Raw genomic sequence first — 26767 nt, 5'->3', positions numbered from 1 at the left:
GAGGGCCAACCTGAGGCTCTTGAGCTGTTGGACTACAATTCCCATCATCCCCAGCCACAGTGTTGTAGTCCAGCAACTGGAGAGACTCAGGTGGGCCACCCCTGATACACACACTCTCTCTCTTTTCTCGGCTCAGGCTGCCACTCTAGCAACGCTCACTCGCAAGTAGCCTGCGGGACACAGTGGGGCTTGCTTCAGAACTTGAAGAAGAGACCTTTCGCGAACCTCCCTCCCCGCTTTCAGAGCGGATGTGCCTTATGGCGGGTTCGCGGGGGGCGGGGCTGCCGAATCCGTCCTGGCGCGCGCGCGTCCCTCCCTCCTCGCGGCCATCGTCATGGGTCACGTCGGCTCCTCCGTCGAGGGCGTAGCGCCGCTGGCTCCGCCCTGTGGTGGCGGGGAGGGGAGCGCGACTCCTCCCGCCCCCGAAGGAGGGACCAAGATGGCGCCGGCTCCTTCCGCAGCCTCAGGGGCGGTGTGCCCCTCGCGGCCACGTGACTGCGCCCCTCCCCCTCGGAATCTCCCTCTTTCGTTTGGTTGTTGACAGTCAGCAAGCTCAGCCGTGCTCAGCGCGGCCGGGCAGGTGGCGTCGCCCCCGCGTCGAACGCCGCGAGGTAAACAAACGGCTCCTTCTCCAGCGCGCGCCGCCCGCCGTTGGGCCCCTGAGCTGGGCGCGGGGCGGGCAGCAGAGGCCGAGGGAGCGGAGCGCGCAGGTGAGTGCCCTGCCGGGGGGCGGGGGGGGGTGGAAAGCGAGGGCGGGGAGGAGCCGGCCCGCTTCAACTGCTCCCTTCCTGGACGAATATTTATGCATATGTCGCTTTCCAACAAAAGTCCTCAGAGCGGTTTGCATAGAGAGAGAGATAAACAAATGAAATGGCTCCCAGTCCGTTTCATGAGACAGACACCGGCAACAACCACTGGAGGGATGCTGTGCTGGGGATGGAGACGGCCGGTTGCTAATAAAAGAGAGAGAATCACCACTTCTAAAAGGTGCCTCTCTGCTCAGTTTCCCTAACCCTTCCAGTAATCCTCCATTCCTAAAAGTCTCTTCTGAGAAGCAGGTGCCCTTGTTGGTCATTTTTCCAGGATTCTCCTCCCCCCCCCCAACGCTTTATCCACACAACAACCCTTAGAGGTAGGTCGGGTGCCTGGCTCAAGGGCACCCGTGTAGGTTCCTGGTAGAGTAGAGCTTTGAAGCTAGGTTTCCCTTCTTTTAGTCTTGTGGTACCTTAGGGATCTTTCTTTTTTTCTCTATAGAGGGGAGTGTGTGTGTGTGTGTGTGTGTATATATATATATATATATATATATATATATATATATATATATAATAGGGTTTCTGTGTTGGCTGAAATTGGGGCTGGGGGGAGGGCAGCTGGGGTGGGACTTCATCCCAAGTAGCAAGAATGCAGCCAGGCCTTGTGGAGCCAGCTGCTGCCAGGCATGCTTACCTGGTGGTGGTGGTGGGTGGCTGCTGCTGTGTGGCAGCGGAGCGGGGATGGCGGTGAGAGCTCTGCCCGCCTCCCAAACGATGACAGGTGAAGTTGGGGCTGGTGCGCTGGAAGCAGGCAGGAGAGAAAGCGGTGAAAGAGCTCCTCACGCGCGCTTGTGTGCAGAGGCCGGAGATCTGCCTCATTTGGGAGGAAGGTGGGTCTGGGTGAGGAGCTCTTTTGCCTCCTTCTCTCCCGCCTGCCTCCAGTCTAGTGCGCCCATCCTGATCTCACCTGTCATCGTTTGGGAGGCAGGCGGAGCTCTCACCACCATCTCGCTTCGCAGTTGCCACACTGTGGCAGCTTTAAACGTTGTTTATTAAAAAGTAAAAGTCAAAAAGCAGGAGAAATTGAGTCCTGAATGGGGACTTGAGCATTCCCCCGCAGGAAATAGGGGCATCCTGTGCAATGTGGGATGGTTGGCAACCCTAATATAGAGATAGATACACTCTTATTGTACTCGCCTAGCAAGCCAACTGACACTTCATGCATCTGACGAAGTGAGTTCTAGATCTCAAAAGTTTCTGCTGCACCAAATGTCTTCCTTAGTCTTTTCAGGTGCCACAAACAGCCTCTTTGCTGTTTTTTGCTGCAACAGACTTACACAACTACAGCTAACCCCCTGGAAGTCAGCACTCCAGCAGTGTTGCTTCTTTATTTTATAGCACGACTTTTTGTTGACACCTCAAGGCAGCTAAAGATATCAATAAGATTTTCTTAAAAGGTGAGGTAATAAAGAGCAGCAGTTTGGGCAAAAACAACAATAAAACCAGAAAACTTTAACTTGTTCTTCACTGGCTCCCTTTTTCGTACTGGAGGAAGCTCAGAGTGCTGGCCCAGAGACACTGGGGGAAGCAGGAAGGTTGAGTAGGCCTTGAATTGCTTTGGCTGTCCAGACACATAGCAGGGCTGGAGTGGGCCCTGGGACAAAAAGTTAAGATGGGCCCCTGCTTCCTTCTTCAGAGAAGTGCAAGGGAGAGGGCAAAGAGTAAGCTGTCGCCCAGTTGGCTGCCCCCCCGCCCCCGGGGCACAGGGACATTTGTCTCTTCCTCCCCTTGTTCAGTTGAAGCTGTGCTCCTCTGTCCTCTTTCCCATCTTCTTCATAAAGCACTAACCACATACTAATCTAGTAGTAACCACTAGACCTTATCAGTGTAACCGAATCTATATCTCCTGTCTTTCATAGCCTCCAAGGTAGCTTACAAACAAGATTAAAACAATGTAAACCTGTTACATCCAACTTGTTAAAAATTGTTTTAAGATTGAGAAAATTGAGTCATTCCTACTTGGTACCTAAAAGATGATAGAGTAAACACTAAACAAAATTGCCATCTTGCTGCCTTGGTTTGTCTGATTGTTTCTGTTTTCCTGGTCCTGCTTCTGTCTTTTTTTTTTTTTTAATGGCACCCTGGTTTTCAGAAATTACACAGACAAAGCTTTCTATACCATTTATCTTCATTCCAGGAAAAGGGCTGCTTGTAGCATCAGGCTTTTGGTAAAGGGCTTGGAAACCAAGACAACACAGAAACCAGAAAACAACTCTAACCCTGCACCATCAGAGTAGTTTTTAGCCTACGGTTTTAGGTGAATGAAAAATTATAGTCTGTTCCTAAACTCAGCAAGATCAAGAAATGTTGCCACTGGTAACACTTTTTGTGGTAGTTTTCTTTAATCAGCTGTATGAACAGTCAAAGGTCAACGGGTGCTGCCTTCTTCAGTATCACCAAATGCAGTGAGGGGAACCTTGCTGGTTGAATTTCTTCCTGTCACTCCATTTTTAAAAGCACTCTTAGGACCAAATGTTAAAAGCTCTTAAGAGAGAAACACACATCTGGGGAGGAGCAGAGGTTTTGGATTAGAAGCTGAGAAATGTATGTTTCACAATATTTCTTCAGTAGACCTTTCAAGATACAGCTTGGTATAATTTTTTTTTTTTAATGAAAGTAACTATTTTTAATTTTCTCAAGTCTGGGATTGTTTCTGGGAAATCAGGAGCTCTACAAAATAAACAGAAATATTTTCTTTTGGTTTCTCTTTGCTTGCAGTGTCTGTGGCAGTGTGCCAGTGTGTACGCATATGAACCGATACTATAATAAAAGCAAAACTAATGAATTTGTTTTATTGCCTGGTCCCAAGCAGCAGATGGCAACATTTTAAGATCTTTGCCAGATCTTTTAGCAGTTTTGAATGTTTAAGAGCTTATATAGATTTCCTTTGCACAGTGTTCTCAGTTATTCTCCTTTGTTTTCCTGTTCTTTGTGAGTCTCTTCTTGTCATACTGGGCTCTGTTTTCTGTTTCCCTGTTCCAGCTCATATAGAAATGGCATTGCCCAGCAAAGAAGAGCACAGATTTGGCTGGATGGGTGGAAGGAATCAAAACTAAGCCACTGACCTTCTGCTTATCCATATGTTGACTGAAAGAGAAAGTCTCTGAAGGAACCAGGAGTTGCTTTTCTCTGGCTTCCTACTTGCATCACAAATCCAAAAATACCGAAATACTGGCAGGAATTTTTGGCTACTTCTCTAAAATCTGGCAGCAGCTCTGGCTACACTGGGATCAATGGCAGATACTAATATGTGGAAGGTATAGTGGGGATGGCAAAGAAAAAGGACAGCTGTGGACCTTAGACCATTTACTCTGGAGGTGTAGATTTTGCCAGGAAAGTAATGTAAAGATTGTAGCCTTTGAAACATGTATTTAGCTCATCTTCATGCCAACAAATCAGCGCGCGTGCCCCTCCCCCGCCATAGCCAAGCCTTTAGCAGCAGCTAGATCTGCAGACACTAGCAGGTGATAGGGCTTTTTCTCCATTCTGTGAAAAGTTTCTCCTGCTGATTACTGCTAATCAAAATGCTGTTATAGTTGCAAGAGCAGAGCAGACCTGGTCTGTGTTTTCTTGGTCAGTTGGCAACTTACAGTATGTACCAACCGCAGTTTAGCTAGAGCTTCTAGACTGCAAAGCCAAGCACATAATATCCTGCTAAGATGTTAGTTTGACTGGATGGTTGAGATGGTTTTTATAGTGAAAGATATTGTTATCCTAGGTAAAAGCATTAAGCCGTGTTTGAGCCAGCCAGCATTCATCTCTATGAATGCACATTACAAGCACATACAATGGGTTCTTTCAGTGATTGCCAGCATATGATTTTAACCTGCCAATGGCTTCTTATAAAGAATTGGTTTACAAGAAAGAGAACAGTTATATGAGCAAATAAAAACATGATAAATCATTAACAAACATCTGTTCCAAATTTATTGGCTGCTTGTTACTGAGGTTCAGCTTAACATTTTTTTTTGTTTGCTTACTTTTATCATGTTCTTTATGACTTCCATTTCATTTTTGTTTTGATCTAAAGTTTACATTGCTAGCAGTCTGGAACAGATACGTTATTGGTACCAGAAATATAGCCATCATGATTTTAATATTGTTGTAAGAACAAGCAAAACAATGCTTGGACAAAGTCACACATACCATGCTCCCCAGGAGCAATAAGAGGGCAACTTTGTGGGGTCAGCCCCCTTGACAGAAGAGAGAATGGGAAATGTGTGATTAATTTGCATATATTATAAAAACATCATCATTTTTGTCCAGCTCCCTCAGGGTAGTATATGTGATTCTGCCCTCCTTTTATTTATGCATTGCATATATAACTTGGTGTGGTAGGCATAAACCCAGTGAGGCAACACTAGTCTTCCAAAAGACTAATGAAGCATCCACCCTTCCAAAGCTGCTGCTATTATCCAGCTCCCAAACTTCCACAAATCTGAATGTAACCAGACTCCGGGCATGTTCTTCCCTGTTCCCCTGCCTGCCCTTCGCTCTCATTCCTCTGTCTCCTTTGTGTCTATTTCTAGATTGTGAGCACATCAGGGCAGGGACCTGAAAAAAACAACAGATGGACCATAAGAGCTTTCTTATTTTTTTATTTTTTTTTACATTTTATATCCCGCTCTTCCTCCAAGGAGCCCAGAGCAGTGTACTACATGCTTAGGTTTCTCCTCACAACAACAACCCTATGAAGTAGGTTAGGCTGAGAGAGAGTGACTGGCCCAGAGTCACCCAGCTAGTTTCATGGCTGAATGGGGATTTGAACTCAGGTCTCCCCGGTCCTAGTCCGGGACTCTAGCCACTACACCATGCTGGCTCCTTTTCTTGAAAGCAGCCAGAGATGGGGGAGCTGTTATTGTTATCAGTATCAACAGGAGCTTTACAATCAGTGCAGTTTCATTGCTTTGTTAGGCATTGTTACCCCACGCTCCAGTTGCATTGGTCTCAAAGGGAGTGTAAAGTGGTGCCATGCTAGTCATATTCCTCTAGGGATCCAAAAGAGTACCACAGTACATGCATTATGACTGAGTGAAGAACAAGATTACAATATCCATTGGCATACTCGGGAGTAAATATTTTAATTGTGTTTTCTGCATAAGGATGGCACAGAAGAAGTATCTTTCCGCAAAGTTGAAGAACTATTTGCGAGAAGACAAGATTCAGCTGTGGAAACTGCCATACACAAACAGCAACAAAGAGGCTGGTGAAGAGCTGAAAGTAAGTATGCCATGGCTGCTGCACCATGACTTTTTCATTTCATGCATATTTACTGCTTTCAGGTTCTTAACAAATGTGTTTTTACTGTCCTAGGATCTCGCATTGCAGTATGCAGCAAGATTAAATTATGCTGACAATGAAATAGAGGCCCTTCTCGAAGAAATACGTTATAAAGCAGTCCAGCGGGGAACAGGAAATGAAGCTTTTAAGACAACCGGAGTTGCAACATTTGAAGTAGCCTTGCCTCCCAGGATCGGTAAAGTAAGCAATTGTTTAGTTAACTATGGAAGCATGTATTAAAGGTGTGGAAATGGCTGTGGGTATTAAAATATTGTACGTGTTCAGAACGAACAGGCAACTTAGCTGAAGAGTGTCTTTAATTTGCTTATGTGAAAGAAGATGTGGGCAAGACTTCATTGGGGTAAAGCGGGGCTAACTTCTCTCCTTTATGTTCACCTCTAATGAATTCTGAATTGGGAAAGACTGTAAGGCTTTGCATATGGGCAGCCTAGCCTGGGTTTGGCTGCCTGTGTGCACTGCCAGAATCGATCCCAATCCCAGCGGTGCCTTCGCAGGTAGCCTGACTTTTAGCCCTGGCACTGGGGTCATGTGTATGCACCGTGGCTTTTTCATGTGTGCAGCCCGAGCATACACAGAGATGGACACCTAGAGTGCCCATCTCATGGGGGTATCCCCTAATGCACTGTGCTCAACTTGCAGTGTATTGTGGGATATCCGTAGGCTGGGATGCATCGTCCTGGCCTCCAGAGATTCACACTGCTTGGAGCAGCACAGATTGTCTGAGAGCATGAGTCACGCTTCCAGCAGCATGTGCTTGATCTTCTGCAAGGAAGGTGAGTTGGTCATGTAAATAGCCTTAAAGTATTGTATATCCTGTTTACCCTCTTATGTTTGTAAAAAGTACATTGCTCTTCTGATACTGGGGGTCAAATAGACCCCAATTAAGGCAACATTTAGAATAAAACCAATGAAGTGCAACAGAACGTCATTTCAGTTTCATTTAAAATGTATGAAATTGTTTTAGATAAAACTTAAATACTCCCAACACCATACTAGTGCATTTGTTCCTAGGTAACACCTCCTTTTCTTAATTGGTACATCAACACAAAGTAGCTTTTGTGTTAAATGTGAGTTTTCCCATGTTTGGATCAATTAGATTCCTATATCTTGGGCATGCAATGTTTCATGTTTTCCCTATTCTTCTTAATTAGGGTCTGACTTGCCCCATTCTCCTTTTTTGTGAAATCCTAAAAGATGGGTGGTTTAAAGCACTGCAGAACAATAAGTCCTCTTAATTGTAGGAAAATATATGGAAGAGAAAGTAGCAGAGGTTAGGAAAAAAGGTTTTTCACAGAGCGAGAAAGAGAGTAGGTGAGGCCTGTCATTGACGAAGCAAAGTCATTTTGCATAGGTTACACTGCTAGGAAAGTTTAAGAAATGAAATCCAGGAGGTGCTCTAATATCATGGGATAATGTTTGTAGAAACCGCGATATTGGAGTGCTTGACCTAACCCAGAAAATGTGGTTAGGTTCCTTAGCTAAACAATCCACTCTCGTGGTGAGAATGGATGGAGCAGCCTGCATGAGGAGAGTGGCGATTAAAACTTTAAATCTCCCTGTGTGTCACCTGAGAGTGGCTATTTGAATTTCAGACCTCTCTGCTTGTCAGCTGAGAAGGTATAAAGTTTAGCCACTTTCCCTGTTTCTAAGCTGATGCACAGAGAGGTTTAAAGAAGTAGTGCAAGAGGTGAGAGTGGATGGAGCAGCGTGTGCCTCTCACACCAATCTTTAAATCTTCCCATAATGCCTGCTGAGAAGTGGGGACACTGACTATCTAAACTGTATACCAATTGCTGGGGCAGGGGTGTGTGTGTGTAGAAAACAGTATTCTCTCTAACAGGGATTCCCAGATGTTGTTGACTATAACTCCCAGAATCCAAGAATTTCTTGGGCATTATGTCATTTTGGAATTGTTGATCTGATTATTGAGGTTTAAAAATCTGTTGAAAGCAGCAACAATTATATGATTATATTCAGAATTTCTTCCAAACCCCCCCCCCCATAAATTAAATTTTTGCCAAGCATACTCTGGTGTAAAAAGTGGCCCATTCAGCAAATTTCAGTAGCAGGATTATTTATGCAAAATTTGGTATCTGTAGGGTTGCAATGCAGCATACGATCAGGCTGTTGGATAGTTCTGAAATCAATGCAGTTAAATTTATTTGAAGGAGTACTTTCTTGCTGCTCTGAAGTTAACACAGCTTCCATCTTGCAATTTAGTGGCACCAATATCAAGATTATTTATTTTAAAATGTATACCCCGCCTCCCTTATAAAGTTTCCTGAAGGAGCTTACGTTACAAACATTTTAAACAATAAAATATAGCCTTTTCATAGAGGGCAACAATACAGCAGCAAAAACTTTACAACAGAAACAGTAAGGCATTGCCATTGGATTTTAGAATTTGAACCTTAAAGGCCTTTTCATCCCATCCCCTGCTCAGAGTGGGAATCTGCTGCCAGATTCCTTTCACATGACTGCTTCGGCTCTTTGAAAACCTCTAGCAAATGAGAACCCACCACTGCACAAGGCAGACTTTTCCATTGTCCTAACAGCTCTTCCAGTTGGGAATATAGGAAGCTACCTAATACGGAGTCAAACCACTGGTCCATCTAGCTCAGTATTGTCTACACTGACTGGCAGAGGCTCTTCTAGGTTTGAGGCTGGGGTCTTTGGCAGCCCTACCTGGAGATGCTGCCAGGGATTGAACCTGGGACCTTCTGCATGCAAAGCAGATGCTCTGTCACTGAGCTGTGGCCCAAATCTCTCCTAATGCCTAGTCTAAATCTGCTTCCTTGTAGTTTCATTTCAATGGTTCTGGTCCAGGCCTCTGGAGCAACAGAGAACCATTATTGTTCAATGAATTCACTTGTTCCCACATTCTGTTCTACTTTCCTTCTGATTTAGCATGGATAACTTCTGTTCATTCTAGAACTGGTATATGTATGGCATATGTATGGTTTGCCACAGCTTTCATTTCCTTTCATTTATTTTTGTCTCTCTCCCATTCTACTTTACAGATATGCATGAATATTCATGTACCTTGATGAAGCACAAGCACAGCATGCACAAGCCTATCGCAGTTCAGTTTTGCTCTGTGTTATCAGTGTGCACAAGTGCGCCTGTGGACTTGTAAGATAGATTGGGGTGGGGGGAGATGAGAATGAATGGAAGGAAATGAAAGCTATAGCAATTGTAGACATTTTTCGAGAAAACCACCGTTTCCTAAGGCATTAGTGGCTCTCTATAAACAAAATCTGATAATGTGGAATTGCAACATCTGGGGAGAGTTTCAGATAGAGAGAATTCCATAAGCATCATTAAATAAGTTGCAATTTGCCATAACTCAATATTTGTGTGTCTGTTTTTATAGGCAAGAAAACAGGTCCTCGAGACAAAATTGGTTATCACGGGCAAGGAGCTCAGATCTCAGTAAGAAACAACCTTCTGTCATTTTGAAATTTTCTTAATTTGCTTTGTCCAGCACTTTATAGTGTTCTTGTTATAGCATGTCTTCTGGGTCAGCAGTGTTTGGTGTGGAGAAAGTGGATAGAGGTAGTGTGGAGAGATGGTGTGGAGAAAGTGGATAGAAAGAAATTCTTCTCCCTCTCACATAACACTAGAACCAGGGGTCATCCCATGAAATTGATTGCCAGGAAATCTAGGACCAACAAACGGAAGTACTTTTTCACACAACGCGTGATCCACTTGTGGAATTCTCTGCCACAGGATGTGGTGACAGCCAACAACCTGGATGGCTTTAAGAAGGGTTTGGATAACTCCATGGAGGAGAGGTCCATCAACAGCTAGTAGTCAGAGGGCTGTGGGCCACCTGAAAGGCAGGATGCCTCTGAGTACCAGTTGCAGAGGAGTAACAGCAGGAGAGAGGGCATGCCCTCAACTCCTGCCTGTGGCTTCCAGCAGCATCTGGTGTGCCACTGTGCGAAACAGGATGCTGGACTAGATAGGCCTTGGGCCTGATCCAGCAGGGCTGTTCTTATGTTTGTTGTCGGAAATTCAACCTAGTAAAGTTATTAGATTTAACATAGCATCTATTGTACAATATATTGTAAACACTTATAAGGAATCTAGTCATAGCTATTCCAAAGTACATCCTGGTGGACTCATTGGGGTTTACCTCCCAAGTATGCATGCATGGGATTTCAGTATTGATTATAAGGAACTCTCTAATGCATTGTCTTTCGTTGCAAGGCCCAGGAGCCAGTGGTATCTCCCATTGACCTGAAGTGTGCCTTACTAATTGTTAGGCCTAGGCAGCACTTATTTATTTATTTTTTATTTCATTTTATTTATATACTTCCTGACTCCAAAGGCTCTAGGTGGAAGTCAACCAAAGTCAATATCTGACTTCAACCCAAATGAGATACTCCACCCAGCCCCGCAACACCATGTGAAGGCGCCCATATCCACTGCACAGTGCTTCACTTCCCCCAGCTCTGGTGGGACTCCTTTAAGGGAAACGGAGCCCTCTTGAGCCCCATCCATGCACACCTCCTAAGATGGCGCTGGGGCTTGCCAGGGCTGGCGCTCTCTCTCAAAACCCCACACACTCCAGGTGCAGCACTCGCAGAGGACCGCACGGAAGGAAAGGGCTCTCGCAGAGAAAGGCCTTGTGGGGTTTTTGCCACTGTGACCCCCTCTTGAAAAATAGTGAAGATCTTGATCTAACCAGTTGCCTCTGTAATGCATATATAATATATGAAAAAGAATCTTTGCCCTCTGCACCCAGCTTCTAGAATAGTGATTTTCCTGTGACCTGAGCTTTGTCTTGAGGATAGGTGATAAAGAAAAAGAAAACCTTGTAAAAATTATTCTGAAATATAAGTTAGAATTTCTTTCAAAAATGCCTTTGTACAGCTCAATAACCTTTAATAGATATTCTATTGTTTTGCTTCACAGGATAGCACAAACATATGGATTTGAAGAAAATTGCATCAAAATAATTATAAATAAGAAGCAACTTGACCTGGGTATGCATCAACTATGTTTTAATGCATTAGCTGAATAGGTATACAGCTGTAGTTAGGAATGTGACTGTTAGAAATCCATGACTAAAATCTACAGTAGCACTAGCGGGAAATAGAGTTTGAGCAAGCAATTCTCTTCTTCCCGTCCTCCCTGTAGCCAAAAAGCTAATGTTGAGGGACCCTCAGCCATGGCATGGGATGCAACGCAGATGGCCAAGGGGAATGGAGGAAATCATGCAGAGAAACCTTTCACTAATGGAAGCTCTACTAGTTGAAAGCATCTTCCCGTGTCTCCCTCCTCACACCTATGCCACATCCCATGCCGTTGTCAAGGGCTCCTTGACTCTCATCTTTTCAGCTTTTCAGGCAGTTCTGGAGCCTGCAGGGAGGAGGGCAAGAAGAAGAAAATTGTGTGCATTAACTCTGGCATCCACTAGTGCCACAGTAGAAAACTGGCCTATATTTTTAATTCTTTTTAATTTGCATACTTCTCCCACTTATTTGATCTTCCTCCATTTTACAGGAAAAACATTAGAAGAACAAGGCATAATGCACAATATCAAGGTCATGGTGCTTGAGCTAAAACTGAGCGAAGAGGAAACTAGAAGAAAAGTCAGAGAAGAGGAAATGCAACATGAGGAAGAGGCTGCAAAGAAAAAAGAAATGACTAAAAGGATGCAAAGAACAAAAAAAGGCTTAGAAATACTTGCAGAAAGAGGTAAAGCAATCTTGCTTAAAATACAAATATTGTATGAATGAAAATGCCAACTAAGGAAGAAGAAAGCAAAGCAGTAAGGATACTGTTGCTCTCTTTTTAGGCCTAGGTAAAGACAGAGACAGTATTTGAAGAGCAGTGAGAGTCAGGTTTTCACACAGGGTGTGAACACACATTTTCCATGACAAACACACACCAACAAGTTGAACACTGATTCAGCCATCACTCACCCTTTTCATGCTTCAGATGATTGACATGTATTTTACTCCTTTATCTGCTTATCCCTCACCTTATTTTTAAGAAGAACACAGATACTTTAGAAACAATCGCAAAATGGCTTCAGGGACTGGGTTGGGGAGAGTGTGTTAGTGACATCAGTGATACCAGCCAGTCAGCTCCCTCTAGCCCATGTTTCCGTGTGTAAATAGAAGCATGCTGCAGACTTGTAGATCTCCCCCACCACTGCTCAAGTTCCAGAAGAAGAAAGATATTGAAGCTGGTGAGGGCACTTTCAAAATGGTCCACTCCTCTACAAATGTTGTGTGTTTGTATTTACCCAAGTTGCCAGGTAAGGGTGAACCTTGATCATCAGTACAGAAAAGCACCAGTAAAATAATGAAGAGGGTTAGTTTGAAATGGAACAATGTGTATGTGCTGAACAAATTCACATTTACATCCAGAGCTTTATTTTAAACTGATCAGTGACTTGTCTCTTTGGCCCAGAGCGTTGTTTTGGCACCAACCACAAAGAAAGTTTGAGCCATTTATATATGCTTTGATTCCATCTTAGCCTGCTGTTTCATTGATCATGGAGCTAGACTAGGGTGCCATGCAGCTGGATGTGCACATGTGCAGCTGTAATATCCCAGCTAAGCACCTGCCAGTGTGGTGGGTTGTGAGTGTCCTCAAACTTCCTTCCTGGCAGACTTGTATGCCTGTATCTTTGATCTCTTTTATATGAGGGTATCCAAGAGAGACAGGTGCAAAACTGCTCAACAGGTACCTCTTATAAAAACTGCCAACATCTTATCCTCCTTGAACCACTTACTTGAGGAGAGACCTGTTGATATTAGAGCAGTATGTTGTGTACTTTTCCCACAAATGTATGAATTTGTACAATTCACTGACCAAGTTCAGCCATGAGAACTGGAGAGGACACGAGTTCTTGAAAGCAAGTGTAATTCAGGGGACAGAGGACTAGTTTTGGAGTCTGGGTTAAGAAGAATCACTGAGTAGTGTCAGTGAAGTTACTATCTCTGTCTTCATCTATAAAATTAGGAGTGCAGTGATCTACTTCGCTGGGGTGCTTGTCTGCATGCACAGGACCTTTTGCGGTAGTAGTGGTAGAAGTAGCAGCAGTCAGTTACCCCAAGAAAGAGGCCATGTAGCATCTAACTAGTAGCTATTGTGTGGCTCCTGAACTAGTTTTTCATAATATACAACTCTGTCCAAAAGAAATCCAAACCTCTTTCCCAGTCTTCCTCGTTCCCATGAAGAGTTTCCCTCAAACAGTAATAATTGGTAATTCAGGTGGTAATAGTTCTCTCTCTGATATCACGCACAAACTTTATTTGAATTTAAAAGGATCCAGAGCTAATGCCTGGAATTAACAGTCACAGATGCAAACAGTGGTTTTCTGTCTATCTTCTGTTGCAGATGATTCTTTGGATCCAGATTCAACACCTTACCTGGACATCGCAAACCAAACTGGAAGAACAATCAGGATTCCTCCACAAGCCAAAAAGGTGAGTGTAAGCTGTAGGGAAGCCATTCCTTTATGCTTTGTTCAGATGCACCCATACTGAGGATTAACAATAGTAAAATGCTTCTTTTTCTCACTCTGCAGGCTCTTTTGTTAGCTATGGGGCATCATGAGAAGGGCAGGGCATTGTTGAAGAAAAAAGAATATGCAATGGCTTTGCCTTTCCTGTTGGATGCAGATAAACACTTCTGGTAAAAAAAAAAAAAAAATCTGCCATTTTTTCTGAACTTTTGATATTATTATAACTAGCACTTCAGAATGTTTCAGGAACTTTGCATAACATTATTTCAGTAATCCTTCAACAGTCTGGTAAGGTAGGTCAGTTTTATCCCCATATTGCAAACTGAGGCCAAGAGCATAGCTGGCCTAAGCCTTCCTTGTGTGTTGATGGCAGAGGCAAGAATTGAACCAGGAACTTCCTGGTTCCACAGCTCATTCACTTATCCACTCTGCTACCATCACATATCTGACATTTAAGGGAAATAGTGAGTACCGTGCTGCAGTGCACACTTTATGTGTGTATAAATTGTCATAAATTGTATAAATGTCAGTAGCTGAATAACTAGGGGGTGCGAATTCTCAACTATTTTCCTGTTGCTTTTCAGTGAATGTGGTTCAGAGCTCCTGAACACAGTTGATAATTATGCAGTGCTGCAGCTGGACATAGTCTGGTGCTACTTCCGCCTGGGGCAGCTGGATTGCCTAGATGATGCTGAGAAAAAGCTCCTTGCTGCCCATGATTGCTTCGGAAGGTGTTACGGAGAGAACCACGAAAGACTGGTCACTATAAAAGTAGGCTAAAGTGGGGTGGTGAGAGACAGTCTTCTTGGAATTAGCTGACCTTGCCATTTATGCCTCCTCGGATTTTGGAAACCTAAACTGTTATGGACCTGATTGTCCTTGTTATTTACGACCGCTTCTTGCTTTCACAAGGAAGTGATAAGCTCTTGAGAACTATAATGTGTAACTTCAGAAGAGCTTACAAAAGAGGTATAGATTCCAGAACTCTTTCTGTAAGCTCCCCCGTTAAGCATCTTCAAGATGTGTATTAGTCTTCTCGTGTTACATTTTTGCACATCTTCCAACACAGCTACAACTCCAGGAATCAAATTTGTCAAAGTAACATGAAAAATAGCTCTCAAACTCTGGAAAAACTGGAAGGAAATTCAGTTTAGTTCATTATTTTCCTAATAAATTATGCCACTGGAGGGCATCCTTTTCAGGAGTGCATTTTACATCACAGTATTGCTCTTACATCATCCTGCATATGAATGATTTTCAAACTATGTCTTGCGGGACCTTGGGCTTCCTGAGAAGCTTAGCAGGGTCCTTGATGAGAAGACCAGTAATGGCAGACCAGCTTCTGTGTGCACACTACTGATCTTCCCCTGGGGTGGGAGGAGACATCAGTTGTGTTCTAGGACACAGCCTCAATTCATGTTGAACAATGGTAATGTTCTCAATTCACATGAGCCATTGTGAAGTGCAGCAGACCTAGCTAATACTAATATACGCTGAGTGTACAACCTATACATATCCCGGAGACCTCTTACCAGTGGTTGCATATACCTGTGCATAAAGTGGTGTGACCATTGAGACACGTGTGCCACTTTAAAGTAATAAATATAGGTAAGCATAGGCTAAACTAGATAGTCTCCCGAGACAGCTGTGTGAATAATATCAAATAGCTACTTTCTGCAATTCTGCTGCTGCTGTGAAAATGGCCACACACTCTACAGCTCTTTTCATAAACTCCAGCTGCCTCTCCCATGAGGCTGGAATCTTGAATTTGCATGACAAGGAAAAGAATAATCCTCCACTACAGCACAGACATTCAGCCCTACTATTCCAATTAATACTAACAAAAGGAGTGCAATCTAATCTCCATGTAATCCTATCGGGAGGTGCTTCTAAATATTAGCCTAAATACACCAGCATTAGCAGTAGAAATTGAGATGGCCCCTGGGGTGAAATTGAGCTTCCCAAGCACCATGGTGCTTCTTCACAGCTGCCATTCATTGCCATGAAGGGTGTCCAAGAGTATATCATGCCCCTGGAGGGATCCTGAGTTAACAGGAGTGTGGGAAAGAAGTGCAGTGAATCTCTGGCCACACGATCTGGAGGGAACTCTTTCCACAGATCGCTAAGCAAAGTTAACAAAGCAACCTCAGCTCTGTGGCTCATTTCCCCCCTCTCAGAGCCATTTAAGGGGTTGGCCTCTATAGTGAAGCAAAACCCACATAAACGGGATGATTCAAACCAAAAATGTTGCCAGTGTGTGATCCTTGAGCAGTTCTCATAACTTTTTATTGATTGGATTGCATGTTGGATTACTGGCCATGTATCTGGTTTCAGGTTCCCAGTCTCTTGCTTTCTGTTATTGGTTAAATCATATAACAACATCCAGGCCAGTTCTGTAACTGGGTCTCATTTCAGTGGACTCTTCTCAGCATAGAGAATCCAGGTGAATTTGTTTTGGACTTTGCAAAGTTTCTGAAGATTAAAGCAAAGCCATTTTGTGTGATATTTCATATGCAAATCTTTTTTTAAATTGTTTTGGATCTAGGGCTCTGCTTTGCACACACATTTTGTAAACTCCACCTGTGACTTTCAGTAATTAAATAAAGGCCCATAAGTTGCGTTTCAGTTAGCCTTTCCTTGAAAATTTCCTCATTTGTAAATACTTCATTTTTCTCTAGGGAAGTTCTGGAAGAGAGAAGGCTTTATTTTTAAGGCTGTATTTGCTTCAAGGAATAAGCCATTATCACAATGGCAGAGAAAAGGAGGCTGCTGAATATCTTCAGAAGGTAGGTTTTTGCATGTAGTGTCGAACCTTAGAATCCCTCCCTATGACTGCAAGCCTGTATACACACTTACCTGTGAGTTAGTTCCATTTGATACATTGGCACAAGCTTAGGATCCAGCTGCACAATGCTCTCTGCCCCCCCAGCTAGCCATAGTATATTGGTGTCTTCACTTTTCCTTCTCTTCCTTTAGTGAAGGTTTACTTCCCTTTTCCCTTCTGTCTCTACACAGGCACATGGTTTGTTTCAAGAGCTGTGTATAGATCCTGAAAAAGTCAGTAGCTTGTTGCTTCTGGGATTCTCCGCTCAAGAAGCTCGCCTGGGTCTCCGTGCTTGTGATGGGAATGTGGACCACGCTGCCAGTCATATTTCAAACAGGAGAGAGGTATGGTGCCAGGAAGATACCTTGCAGGGCCATAAGAGGATTCCATATTGGCACAACTAGTTATAGGATGCAAGGAGAAGCAGAATGTCACCAACCTCTTTAGACATCAGTTTTATGGAGATAGTCTCTGATATATTAATTGCTGCATGAGCCAAAACAAAAAAAAGAACCTATTTTTTTCCCCAAGAGTTGCATTAGTCCCACAGCATGAAGGACACACTTTTTAAAATACAAAGTTAATTAAGGGGAACTTCTACAGATGATTTGAAATTGCAAGGGGAAGCAAAATTGAAATTGGAGCAAAAATGAAGTGGTCATGTTGCAGAATTCAATGCAAATGGAATACATGTATCTATGATGGTGTTTAAAATTAGTGTTGTTGGTTGACAAATATGTACTAAAATTAACAATTTAATTTTAAAGATGTTGTACAGTAGCCAGGCAGTTGCATTTCTAAGGGCAAAAATGGTCTAGCACATACAGTTTGTTACTACTTATTTGCGCTAAATCCCCCAAATGTTTCTGAACCTACAAGTTTGAAAAGCAGTCTCGAATTCTGGGAGCACCCTTGGAGAGAGAGACTTTTGTCAAAAATCTGGGTCTGGTGTATCTTTTAGATCGTTGTCTTAACACACATTCCATACATCACTTACTTCAGAGCCATCCTGTGGAGATTGAGGTTCCTCCACAGTAGTTGGTTTGAGGATTGCTGTTTCAGTGAAGTCCTTTGTAAAGACCTAACAAAGTGTATGTTTTCAGCTGAAATAAATTGTAATGAGGGCAGAAATGCATAGAAGAAACCAAGAATAAATCTGTCAGTGCACCATGAGATCCATCTTGGAACGGTACATGCAGCATTATTATCTAGTCAATCACTTTTTAAATTATTCTACCCTGTAGGAAAAAGCTCAAATAAGGAGAGAGGAGAAAGCTAGAAGGAGAAAGCGATTAGAAGACATAAACTCCTTGAAGAGCATGGGCTATTCAGAGCGAGCAGCTAGAGAATCTCTTCACCAGGCAAAAGGAGATCTTGAGCTTGCCGTTAAGGTGTACTATATTGTTTTCCAAACTGCTGTGTGTTGAGTTTTGCATAGTAAATCTTCCCATAGCTGGACCTAGAAGACTGTGGATTTCAGCCCTAAGTTCACTGAGCGAGAAATTAGTGTGAGTAACAGTTTTGGAGGGTCGTCACCTAGAAAGGCACTTCCAGCTGGCCAAAGTGAAATGAAAAGGCACCCTCGAAATTGTTCACACTCCTATTGTTTTCTGTTGCCAAAAAAGACTCTTGTAGGCTGCAATCATAAACACATCATTTCTAGGAAATAAATCTCATTGAATTCAGAGGGACTTATCTCTGATGTGCTTAGGGCTAGAGAAATGTCTAGTTCTGACACCTCCACTGAAAGTTTGTGCATTTGATTGAAGGAGTTTCAGATGAGAATTGGACATGAGTTAAAAGACTTTTACTGCGAACTTCATCCAGTTCTAGTGAACAGCAAAATTTGATATAGACTTGAAAGAAATGTGGGGAAACCCCTACCCCTCTAATTTTAACTAGCAAGCACAAATCATACAACTGAGACTCTTCTGGCTGATTTCAGGTGAAGAAAACTAACTTTGTCCAAAATGAGCAAAAATGCTTTGCCCCTGAAATCAGTGGCTAGGATCCAAAGAACCACATGCTAGTTCACATGCCCGCATGTGCCATGAGCTTATTTCTCAAACACAAGAAATCAATGCTCCATGTCAGGTTGCTTTTGAAATTCAGGGCACTTCAGAAGCAGTTCGTGGCATGGCAGCGGGAGGGGGTGCACGGGAATCAACTCAGCAAGCCCAAGGCCCAGCTTGGGTGTATCTAAGGTAATTCTTTTGGTCCTGGTCAGAGTTCATTTTTAAAATGCATACGTCATCTTCCATTAAAAACAAAATGCCCAAAGTAGCTTACAATCCATACAACATCAAGTAAAGATTCAAAAGTAGAAACTTTTGAACCCCAAAGCAATCATTTATAGCAGATATAATAAAAAAAGTTATTGAAAACAGCGCCCAAAAGGCTTTGATATCTAGGGTAGTTTCAATTAGATGTCTTAAAGAAATCAAGATGCCTAATAAACATCCCTGGGGGTGGCATTCCATAAGCAAGGGGCCACAACAGAGAAAGCTGTGTCTGATACCCGCCCACCTTACCTGAAAAGAAGAGGTAGCTGCTGCATCCTTTCTGAAGATTACCTTAATGGCTAGGCAGGTTCGTATGGGAGAATTTGCCACTATTTGGTTACATTCAAATGCATCAATTGCAAATTTGGGAAATGTGGCATTTGTGATTGTAGAATGAACTTTTGACCCTGCCATCCTTCATGCACAGGGATTTGCAAGCACAGAAATCCGATTTACAATACTGCAGAGTTTTTATGATTATAATATAACACAATTCATTTATCAGGGCTTATTTACAAGAAGAGGTTTGGAAATATTAACACATGATACAATACAGGGGCTTATTTACAGAAACCCAAAAGGTCTAGACCTCTTTCCTTCACAGAGTTAAATGTCCGAGATAATTCATAAGCTGCCCCACAGGCTAGTCTCAACTGAATGAGAAAGATCATTCAGGGGCAATTGAACTCCTGTCTAACAGATGTGGGATTGAGTCATTGTCCTGGCATAGTTTTTTCCTCCTTTTCTGTGGGTGTTTGGATATGAATGGAACTGAAAGAAAATGTTGGATCTGGATTGTGATCCGTTGCACTCATAAGGAATGGGTTCTGCGCCTGCGCAGGGACCTTGCAGGTAGATTGACTAGCTCCTTATGGTGCCCACTGTGCCCTGCACGTGCTCCATGCTTCTGTTGATTTCAGCAGTTGGGGGTGCCATTTTCTCAGTTTCTTTTTGATTGCCATAGCATCAACACCTCGTTTTTGGCTCCTCAGTACAACTAGATTCAATTGGCTAAAAGGAAAAAAAGGAAGATATTGGTTGTGGTGTTGCTATTTGACTATAGACTGCATTTGACTCGTCTTACGGAATACAGACTGGTTTTGGATTATCGGAAATTTCTAAAATCACTTCGAGTCTACTGCCTTGGTGTGCGCCCTTAAGGGCAATGGAAGCCAAGAAAACACTCAAACTTTGTCTGGACTGCCAGGCTAAACTACCATTGACTGACCATCATGATACTTGTTTGCTGTGCTTAGGGGAACAGCACAACCCGGCAGCTTGCAAAATATGATGCACTTTTTCCAAGCAAACATTTAAAAACCGGGTGCTGTGACTCCGAGCAGTGCTTTATGATGACGCACTTCGTCCTACGATGCCGAGACCAAATTACCCCTTGACATTGGGGTTGAAATTGAACTTGATGCCAGAGTTAACACCAAGCGTGCAAGGAACTGCTCAAATGCAGTCTAAAATGCCTGCAGGAGACACAGAGCCGATCTCAAAGTCGGTGCATAGACATAAGCACAAGAAGAGGAGGAACTCCTCAGATGAGGAGGCGGATTCCCCTCCGAGAAAAAAGCATCGTACTAAGTCCGAAACTAAGAGCAGTATGCCTTCTCCATGGGCACTACAAGCTTATTGCCCACCTTCAACATCAGCAGTGACTCCATCAGTATTGATGGAGCGACCCACTAGGTTGGTGTCAGGAACTTTGCCATCAAAGTCTACCACAACACCAACCTCGAGCTTGACTGAAGCTGATCTTGATATTATAGACATGATGTCAATATCGGAATCGACTGCTCCTTCGAAACCATTGGCAACATCGACCATGTTGAAAGGCTTGCTGCACACACTGATTCAAGCGCCTCTAACCACATGAGCTCTGCAATTAACCCCAGTTCAGGCGCAGTCCCTGTCAAATAATCTGCAAAATCCCCTCCTTACAGCAGCAGCCTATGGATATGGATTTTGGATTCTGCAGATTATAACAGAGCATCCTCAGGATGAAGATGTCTCCTTTAATCTGAACACAGTCACAACTCTACCAGCTGTGCTAGATTCTTCGAACAGCACCCCCTCGGGGTCAGCTTTCCAGGGTTTTTTAAGCAGTGGTCTCAACATCGACCAAGATCCTTGTATCAGTGCCAAAAACACCATTGATGTCATCAGTGTGCATTACTATGACTGCGTCTATGATGCCAGTGCTTCTGATGTTGCCTTTACACGTTCCAGACCTATTGGTGTCGAGGTCTTAGGGATACTCTTTCATTCATCAGCGCCATCTATGACACCAATGCTTACTTCATTAGTATGGAAGTCACCAACGCAGTATGTGGGCTCTCAGGGCTTTTGCAGCAGGGCATTCTTGGCCAACAGGGTCACAGACAGATCACGCATTCCTGTGGTTTCTGCCATGCACCGACTAATGTGTTGCCCAACGAATATGCAGAATTCCAAATATACATTGCAGCAGCCACGGTCAGTGGCTACTGTAAGTTTGCAACAGCCAAGAACTGTTGCAGGATATATGCCATACTCTACAGCTCCTGTCAGTATTGCGACTGTCCACCTCTTGCCAGACTGCAGATGTGGTGACATATCACCCAGTGTGGCCAGAGTAGCCTCCTGCTCCTGTACAGCCTCCTCCAAAGACTCCGGAGGGGTCAGTGTTGCTGCCTAAAGAAACGCCTATGTGTCCATCAGTGCCAAAAAAGAAGAAAGGGAGGAAAGCACCTCCAATCGCACCTCCAGTAGAGCGCAATGGAGATTATTATTATTCTGAATACACAGAACTCAATTCAGATGGGGCAAGCCACCCTTCAGACCCAGATCCGCCATTGGATGTGCCACCAAAGACATCTACTTCGCCCTCTGAAGAACTAAAGGCCTATCATGCCCAGATCAGGGAGATGGTGGAGGCACTGGGCCTGGACTTAAAACAACCGGAAGCTGACTTGGAGGACCCTGTCTACAACAGTGATGGCAGCCTCTAAGACAACACATCCAGTGGAACTCCCAGTGCTGTCTGTGATTAGTAAGGCAGTGCAGTCTGCGTGGGAGGTGCTACAGACCTCCATGCCAACGTCTAAATGCCTATAAGGCTTGTACAAAATACAAGAAGAGAACAACACTTACCTCTTGCAGTACCCGGTGCAGAACTCATTAGTCGTCGATTGTGTGTCCACATCTAAGTCGGGCCGCCACTTAGATGGACGTTATGGGAAGGAAGATGGACGTTATGGGAAGGAAGATCTATTCCACCTCAAGTATAGCTATAAGGATTGTGAACTATGCAACTTGCTTAACAAGATACAATCATTTGTGGGATGCATTGCTCCAGGACTCTACTGCAATGAGCCCAGAGGAATTTCAGGACAGATTTGCAGAGGTGTACAAGAAAACTACTGCCATCACTAGGCACCAGCTTAGCACCTTAAAGCATTTTGCTGAGACTGAACACGGGCCATGGTAACAGCATTGGCAATGCACCTACATGTGTGGCTGAAATCCACGAACCTATGCATGACTGTGTGGAGAACTTGGCCTTTGAAGGGAAAGGCTTGTTCATTGAGAATACGGACTCCACTATGGAGTCAATTTAAAAATCAAAATATACAGCAAATACTTTTATGGCAACGACCTCAGCATCCAATGTACCATCACTTTACCGCTCATATGGAAGACAGCAGGCCAATTACAGACAACAAGATTGGATTTCCGACATCAATACTGGCCTAACCAAAGAAATAAGGGTTTTGGCCAGTGGGCAAAAGGCCAGAACACCAGGCCTGCCAAAGACCAAAACAAGCAGACTTTGATCGGCTCCATCGTCCACCTCAATCAAAACAACAACCACCGTCTGCCAAAGCATGTAACATCTGCTCCTTATCTGCCAGCAATTCAATCAAATTGGCAAGCCATGCCCAAGCATAGCAACACATAACATCAGACCAGTGGGTACTCAATATTATCAGTACTGGTTACGCTTTAGAGTTCAAGAATATGCCTCCGTTCTCTAGCATAAGATACACAAGAGCAACTCCTACATTGCTGGAGGAAGTGCAAGTGCTGTTGGAAAAAGGGGTGATTGCCCCAGTGCAGTGGATGGAGAGGATGTCTGGATTTACTTGTTACTTTCAAATCCCAAAGAGAGATGGGGGATCATAGACCTTCAGGGTCTCAATTTGTTTGCGTGAACACGCAAGTTCAGAATGACGACATTGCAGGGAATACTGCCTCTCCTGTGCAAGGAGGAGTGGGCGGCAACATCAGACTTAAAAGATGCATACTTCGATATAGGATTTCAGGAAAACAACCATAAATACGTGCGGTTTACAGTGCGAAATGCAGTGTACCAGTATATGGTTCTCCCTTTTGGGTTATCAACAGCTCCGCGTGTGTTCACAAAAGCCATGGCAGTAGTGGTGTGCACACTTACGGACGAAGGGTGTTGTAGTGTACCTATATTTAGATGACTGTCTTCTGGTAGAGGAGGACAAAGGATCGTTATTTTCGCAGATCTGCTTTGTGTTACAGTGGCTGCAGGATCTAGGCATCAATATCCAACTGGAAGAAGTCAAACCTGAAACCACAGAAAGTTACATCGGGGCAATTCTAGATATGCAATTAAAAAGAGCATTCTTACCAATAGAGCGGTATCAGAAGGTCAAAGATCTGGTTTGCCAAGACGATCTTGCAATGTCGTCAGAAGATCGTGGTCTGGAAGAAACTGAGAAAATGGCACCCCCACCTGCCAAAATCAATGGAAACACGTGTAGGACAGAGTGGGTGCCAAAGGAGATAGTCAATCCACCCGTGAGGTCCTTGCACAGGTACAGAACCCATTCCTTATGAATACAATCGATCACTACTAGATCGTCAGTTACAGGTGAACATTCTCTTTTTCAGGGACATCAATCAATCAGTACTTTATTACAGTCACAGACCAGCACAGTTTACAAACAGAAGCCCGGCAAAATAAACCCACAAGGGTATGATACAGTGGTTAAACACACAGACCAGCTAGAAATGCTTCTTGATGAATTTCTGATGAATTTTACTGGCTTTTAAACAGAACTTAGCCACATTATAAGATCTTGAGTCATTCTGGTCAGTTAAAAGATAAATGAGATAAAAGGAATCTGTGCAGCCTCGATGGCAGCTAATAAAAGGAATTATATATTTATGCTGTATATGTCAGTAAAATTGGGAATAAAAGAGCACATGTGCCGTTGTTACAATATCTCCCAAGTTGCAGAGACAAATACATTCTTTGTAGAGGATTTCTTGATATCTCCCTTCCAGGACTGCTGTTTGCAAGGCTTACATCATGCCTGTTTCAAAGCTCTGTGATATTTTGGTACAGTTATCAAGTTTAGATATCTAGCAGGGTTGAAACTCACAACTTGGTTGCCCTGGTCAATTTGACGCTCAATATACAGTGACATCGTGTATTTGAAGCATCTAAGGCTAGTCACTGTTTCAGATGAGGAACAAAAAGGAGGTGAGCCCAATAAGGGCAGATCCCCTGAAGAAGAGGGGGTGTAGGGTTCCTTCCATTAGTCCCTTTTCACATGAGCCAGCAATCATTGCCCAAGTTCGTACTGCAGGAAGCATAATTGCCCTTGTGAGCAATTGTAGCCATGGCCCTAAGATTATGATGATGATGATGATGATGATCACAAATGCCAGAATCATCTGTGAGGAAGTAGTTGAAGTCTCAGCCTAACCTACTTCACAGGGTTGTTGTGAGGAGAAACCTAAGTATGTAGCACACCGCTCTGGGCTCCTTGGAGGAAGAGCGGGATATAAAATGTAAAATAATAAATAAATAAACAGACAAACATCTGCCACATAATACACCAGATATAACTGTAGTCGAGAAGAAAGAAAAACAAGTTAAAATAATCCATAGCCATATCAGGGGATAGCAAAATAGAAGAAAAAGAAATAGGAAAAAATCACAAAATACAAAAATCTACAAATTGAAATTGAAAGGCTGTGGCAGAAAAAGACCAAAATAATCCCAGTGGTAATTGGCGCCCTGGGTGCAGTTCCAAAAGACCTTGAAGAGCACCGCAACACCATAGGGGCCACAGAAATCACCATCAGCCAATTACAAAAAGCAGCTTTACTGGGAACAGCCTATATTCTGCAACGATATCTATAATAACAGCAACAACATTGACAATGAAATTCAGCCATCCCAGGTCCTTGGGAAGGACTCAATGTCTGGATAAAACAAACCAGTCAATAACACCTGTCTGATTGTGTAAACAATAATAATAATAACAACTAGCCGACCCCGCACAGAGCATCTCTACGCTCTTTGGGGCCTGCGGCCACCTCTTCTCCCCACCACCTTCTGCCCCAGTCTCCAGCTGCCTCCGCGGCCAGGCCCAGGCTGCCGGGCCAAGTGCTGCCTCCACCACCACCGCTTGCTTCCGCGGCCAGGCCCGCTGCCGCCTCTGGCCTCCTGGGTGCGCCTCAGCCAATCAGGCGCCTCCGCCACCCTGCCAATCAGCATTCCAAGGCGCACACAGGAGAATTATATATAAAGATTATTATTATTATTATTATTATTATTATTTCTTGTTTACACAGTCAGACAGGTGTTATTGACTGGTTTGTTTTATCCAGACATTGAGTCCTTCCCAAGGACCTGGGATGGCTGAATTTTATTGTCAATTGTTATAGATATCGCAGAATATAGGCTGTTCCCAGTAAAGCTGCTTTTTGTAATTGGCTGATGGTGATTTCTGTGGCCCCTATGGTGTTGAGGTGCTCTTCAAGGTCTTTTGGGACTGCACCCAGGGCGCCAATGACCACTGGGATTATTTTGGTCATTGGCGCCCTGGGTGCAGTCCCAATTATTATTATTATTATTATTCATTAATAATAAAGTCCTGATGCACTGTCAGTGGCACCCCTGGCTAGATGAGAGGCACCTCATTGAAGAGGAGCAATTGAGCAAATAATAGTATATGCAATCCAATAGTTTTTCTGAGCATTAGACTTGGAAACCTATGTGATCTGGGGAAGTGTCCATTAGTTGACTTTGCCCACAGCTGTTTCTGTCTCCTGCAGATTATGCTTGATAACCCGCAACAGCTCCTGCCAGATGACGATGATCCCGTGCCAGGGGACCAGTTTCAAGCTTCCCAGGAAAGTATTGATCAAGTAAGTACAGAGTATAAGCTTATGTTTACTCTGTTTAATAAAAACCCACTAACCTTAAGTCTGGGGGCACTCTAGGAGTCTTCAGCAAACATTACAACATTCTGATTTTGGTGCAGATACAGGCCCGGTGTGTGTTCTTTCCCCCAAACCTCATTTGTTTCTAGTTTGCTCTAGCTACTCACCCCTTCTCCAAAGCCTGTTGGGAGAACACACGTTGCACCTAAAAGAGAACTTGTGGGGGCATCTCCACATGTAAAAAGGAAAAAAGACCCAGCATTACAATAAATGTAGACACCCTGTCAAATTGACCACTGGTGTGCCCTGCAGCCCAGTACTTTGAGTTTCAACCTGAAATGTTTCATGAGGTCTTTAAGCAAGGAATCCATTTTGTTTTATGCAGGTTTGTGAGCAAATACATATATTCTGAGCAGGATGGTGGGTAGAGATTAAATTAATCTTCTGCATGATCCACAGAGCCAATACCAGTGTAACTCCTCCCCCCCCCCCAATTTGTATAATGTATTTTACAATCATTCTAGTAGAAGCAAGTACATTAAAGCATAATTTGTGTATTGACCTGCAAATTGAGTTAGCATGGTGGGAGAGCAAATGTGGTGTAATGTTTAGATGGAGGACAACTCAGGTTTTAAATCCTGCTTACTGGTTGAACTTGGGTCGGTCCCTCTCTCTCTGTCTAATCTCCCTCATAGAATTGTTGAGAAGATAAAATGGGGGTGGGAAGAGTCATGTACAGGTGAAACTCGGAAAATTAGAATATCATGCAAAAGTCCATTAATTTCAGTAATGCAAATTAAAAGGTGAAACTGATATATGAGACAGACGTATTACATGCAGAGCGAGATAAGTCAAGCCTTAATTT

At 43.6% G+C, this 26767-nt stretch overlaps 1 protein-coding gene across 5 annotated transcripts in view; it reads left to right on the top strand.

The window, feature by feature from the left end:
* The first annotated feature begins 394 nt into the window (after positions 1-394).
* Positions 395-26767, top strand: part of NUB1 (negative regulator of ubiquitin like proteins 1) — a 32326-nt gene continuing 5953 nt past the window's right edge. The window contains exons 1-14 of one of the 5 annotated variants that reach the window (XM_053265455.1): positions 395-710; positions 3795-4069; positions 5915-6032; positions 6126-6293; positions 9487-9545; positions 11034-11104; positions 11625-11819; positions 13473-13561; positions 13663-13769; positions 14184-14370; positions 16278-16385; positions 16615-16767; positions 17668-17814; positions 25795-25887. In XM_053265455.1, the coding sequence (XP_053121430.1) occupies positions 5916-6032; positions 6126-6293; positions 9487-9545; positions 11034-11104; positions 11625-11819; positions 13473-13561; positions 13663-13769; positions 14184-14370; positions 16278-16385; positions 16615-16767; positions 17668-17814; positions 25795-25887 (1494 nt within the window). In that variant the 5' untranslated portion in view covers positions 395-710; positions 3795-4069; position 5915. Of the gene's footprint in view, positions 711-738; positions 988-3794; positions 4070-5914; positions 6033-6125; positions 6294-9486; positions 9546-11033; positions 11105-11624; positions 11820-13472; positions 13562-13662; positions 13770-14183; positions 14371-16277; positions 16386-16614; positions 16768-17667; positions 17815-25794; positions 25888-26767 lie in introns of those variants that run through there. The other 4 variants (XM_053265457.1, XM_053265454.1, XM_053265453.1 and 1 more) reach the window with 4 other exon arrangements.

Source organism: Hemicordylus capensis, chromosome 6, assembly GCF_027244095.1.
Source record: "Hemicordylus capensis ecotype Gifberg chromosome 6, rHemCap1.1.pri, whole genome shotgun sequence".
Taxonomy (NCBI): Eukaryota; Metazoa; Chordata; class Lepidosauria; order Squamata; family Cordylidae; genus Hemicordylus; species Hemicordylus capensis.
Note: the sequence above shows the minus strand (reverse complement) of the source record. Positions and strands in the feature narration are given on the sequence as shown.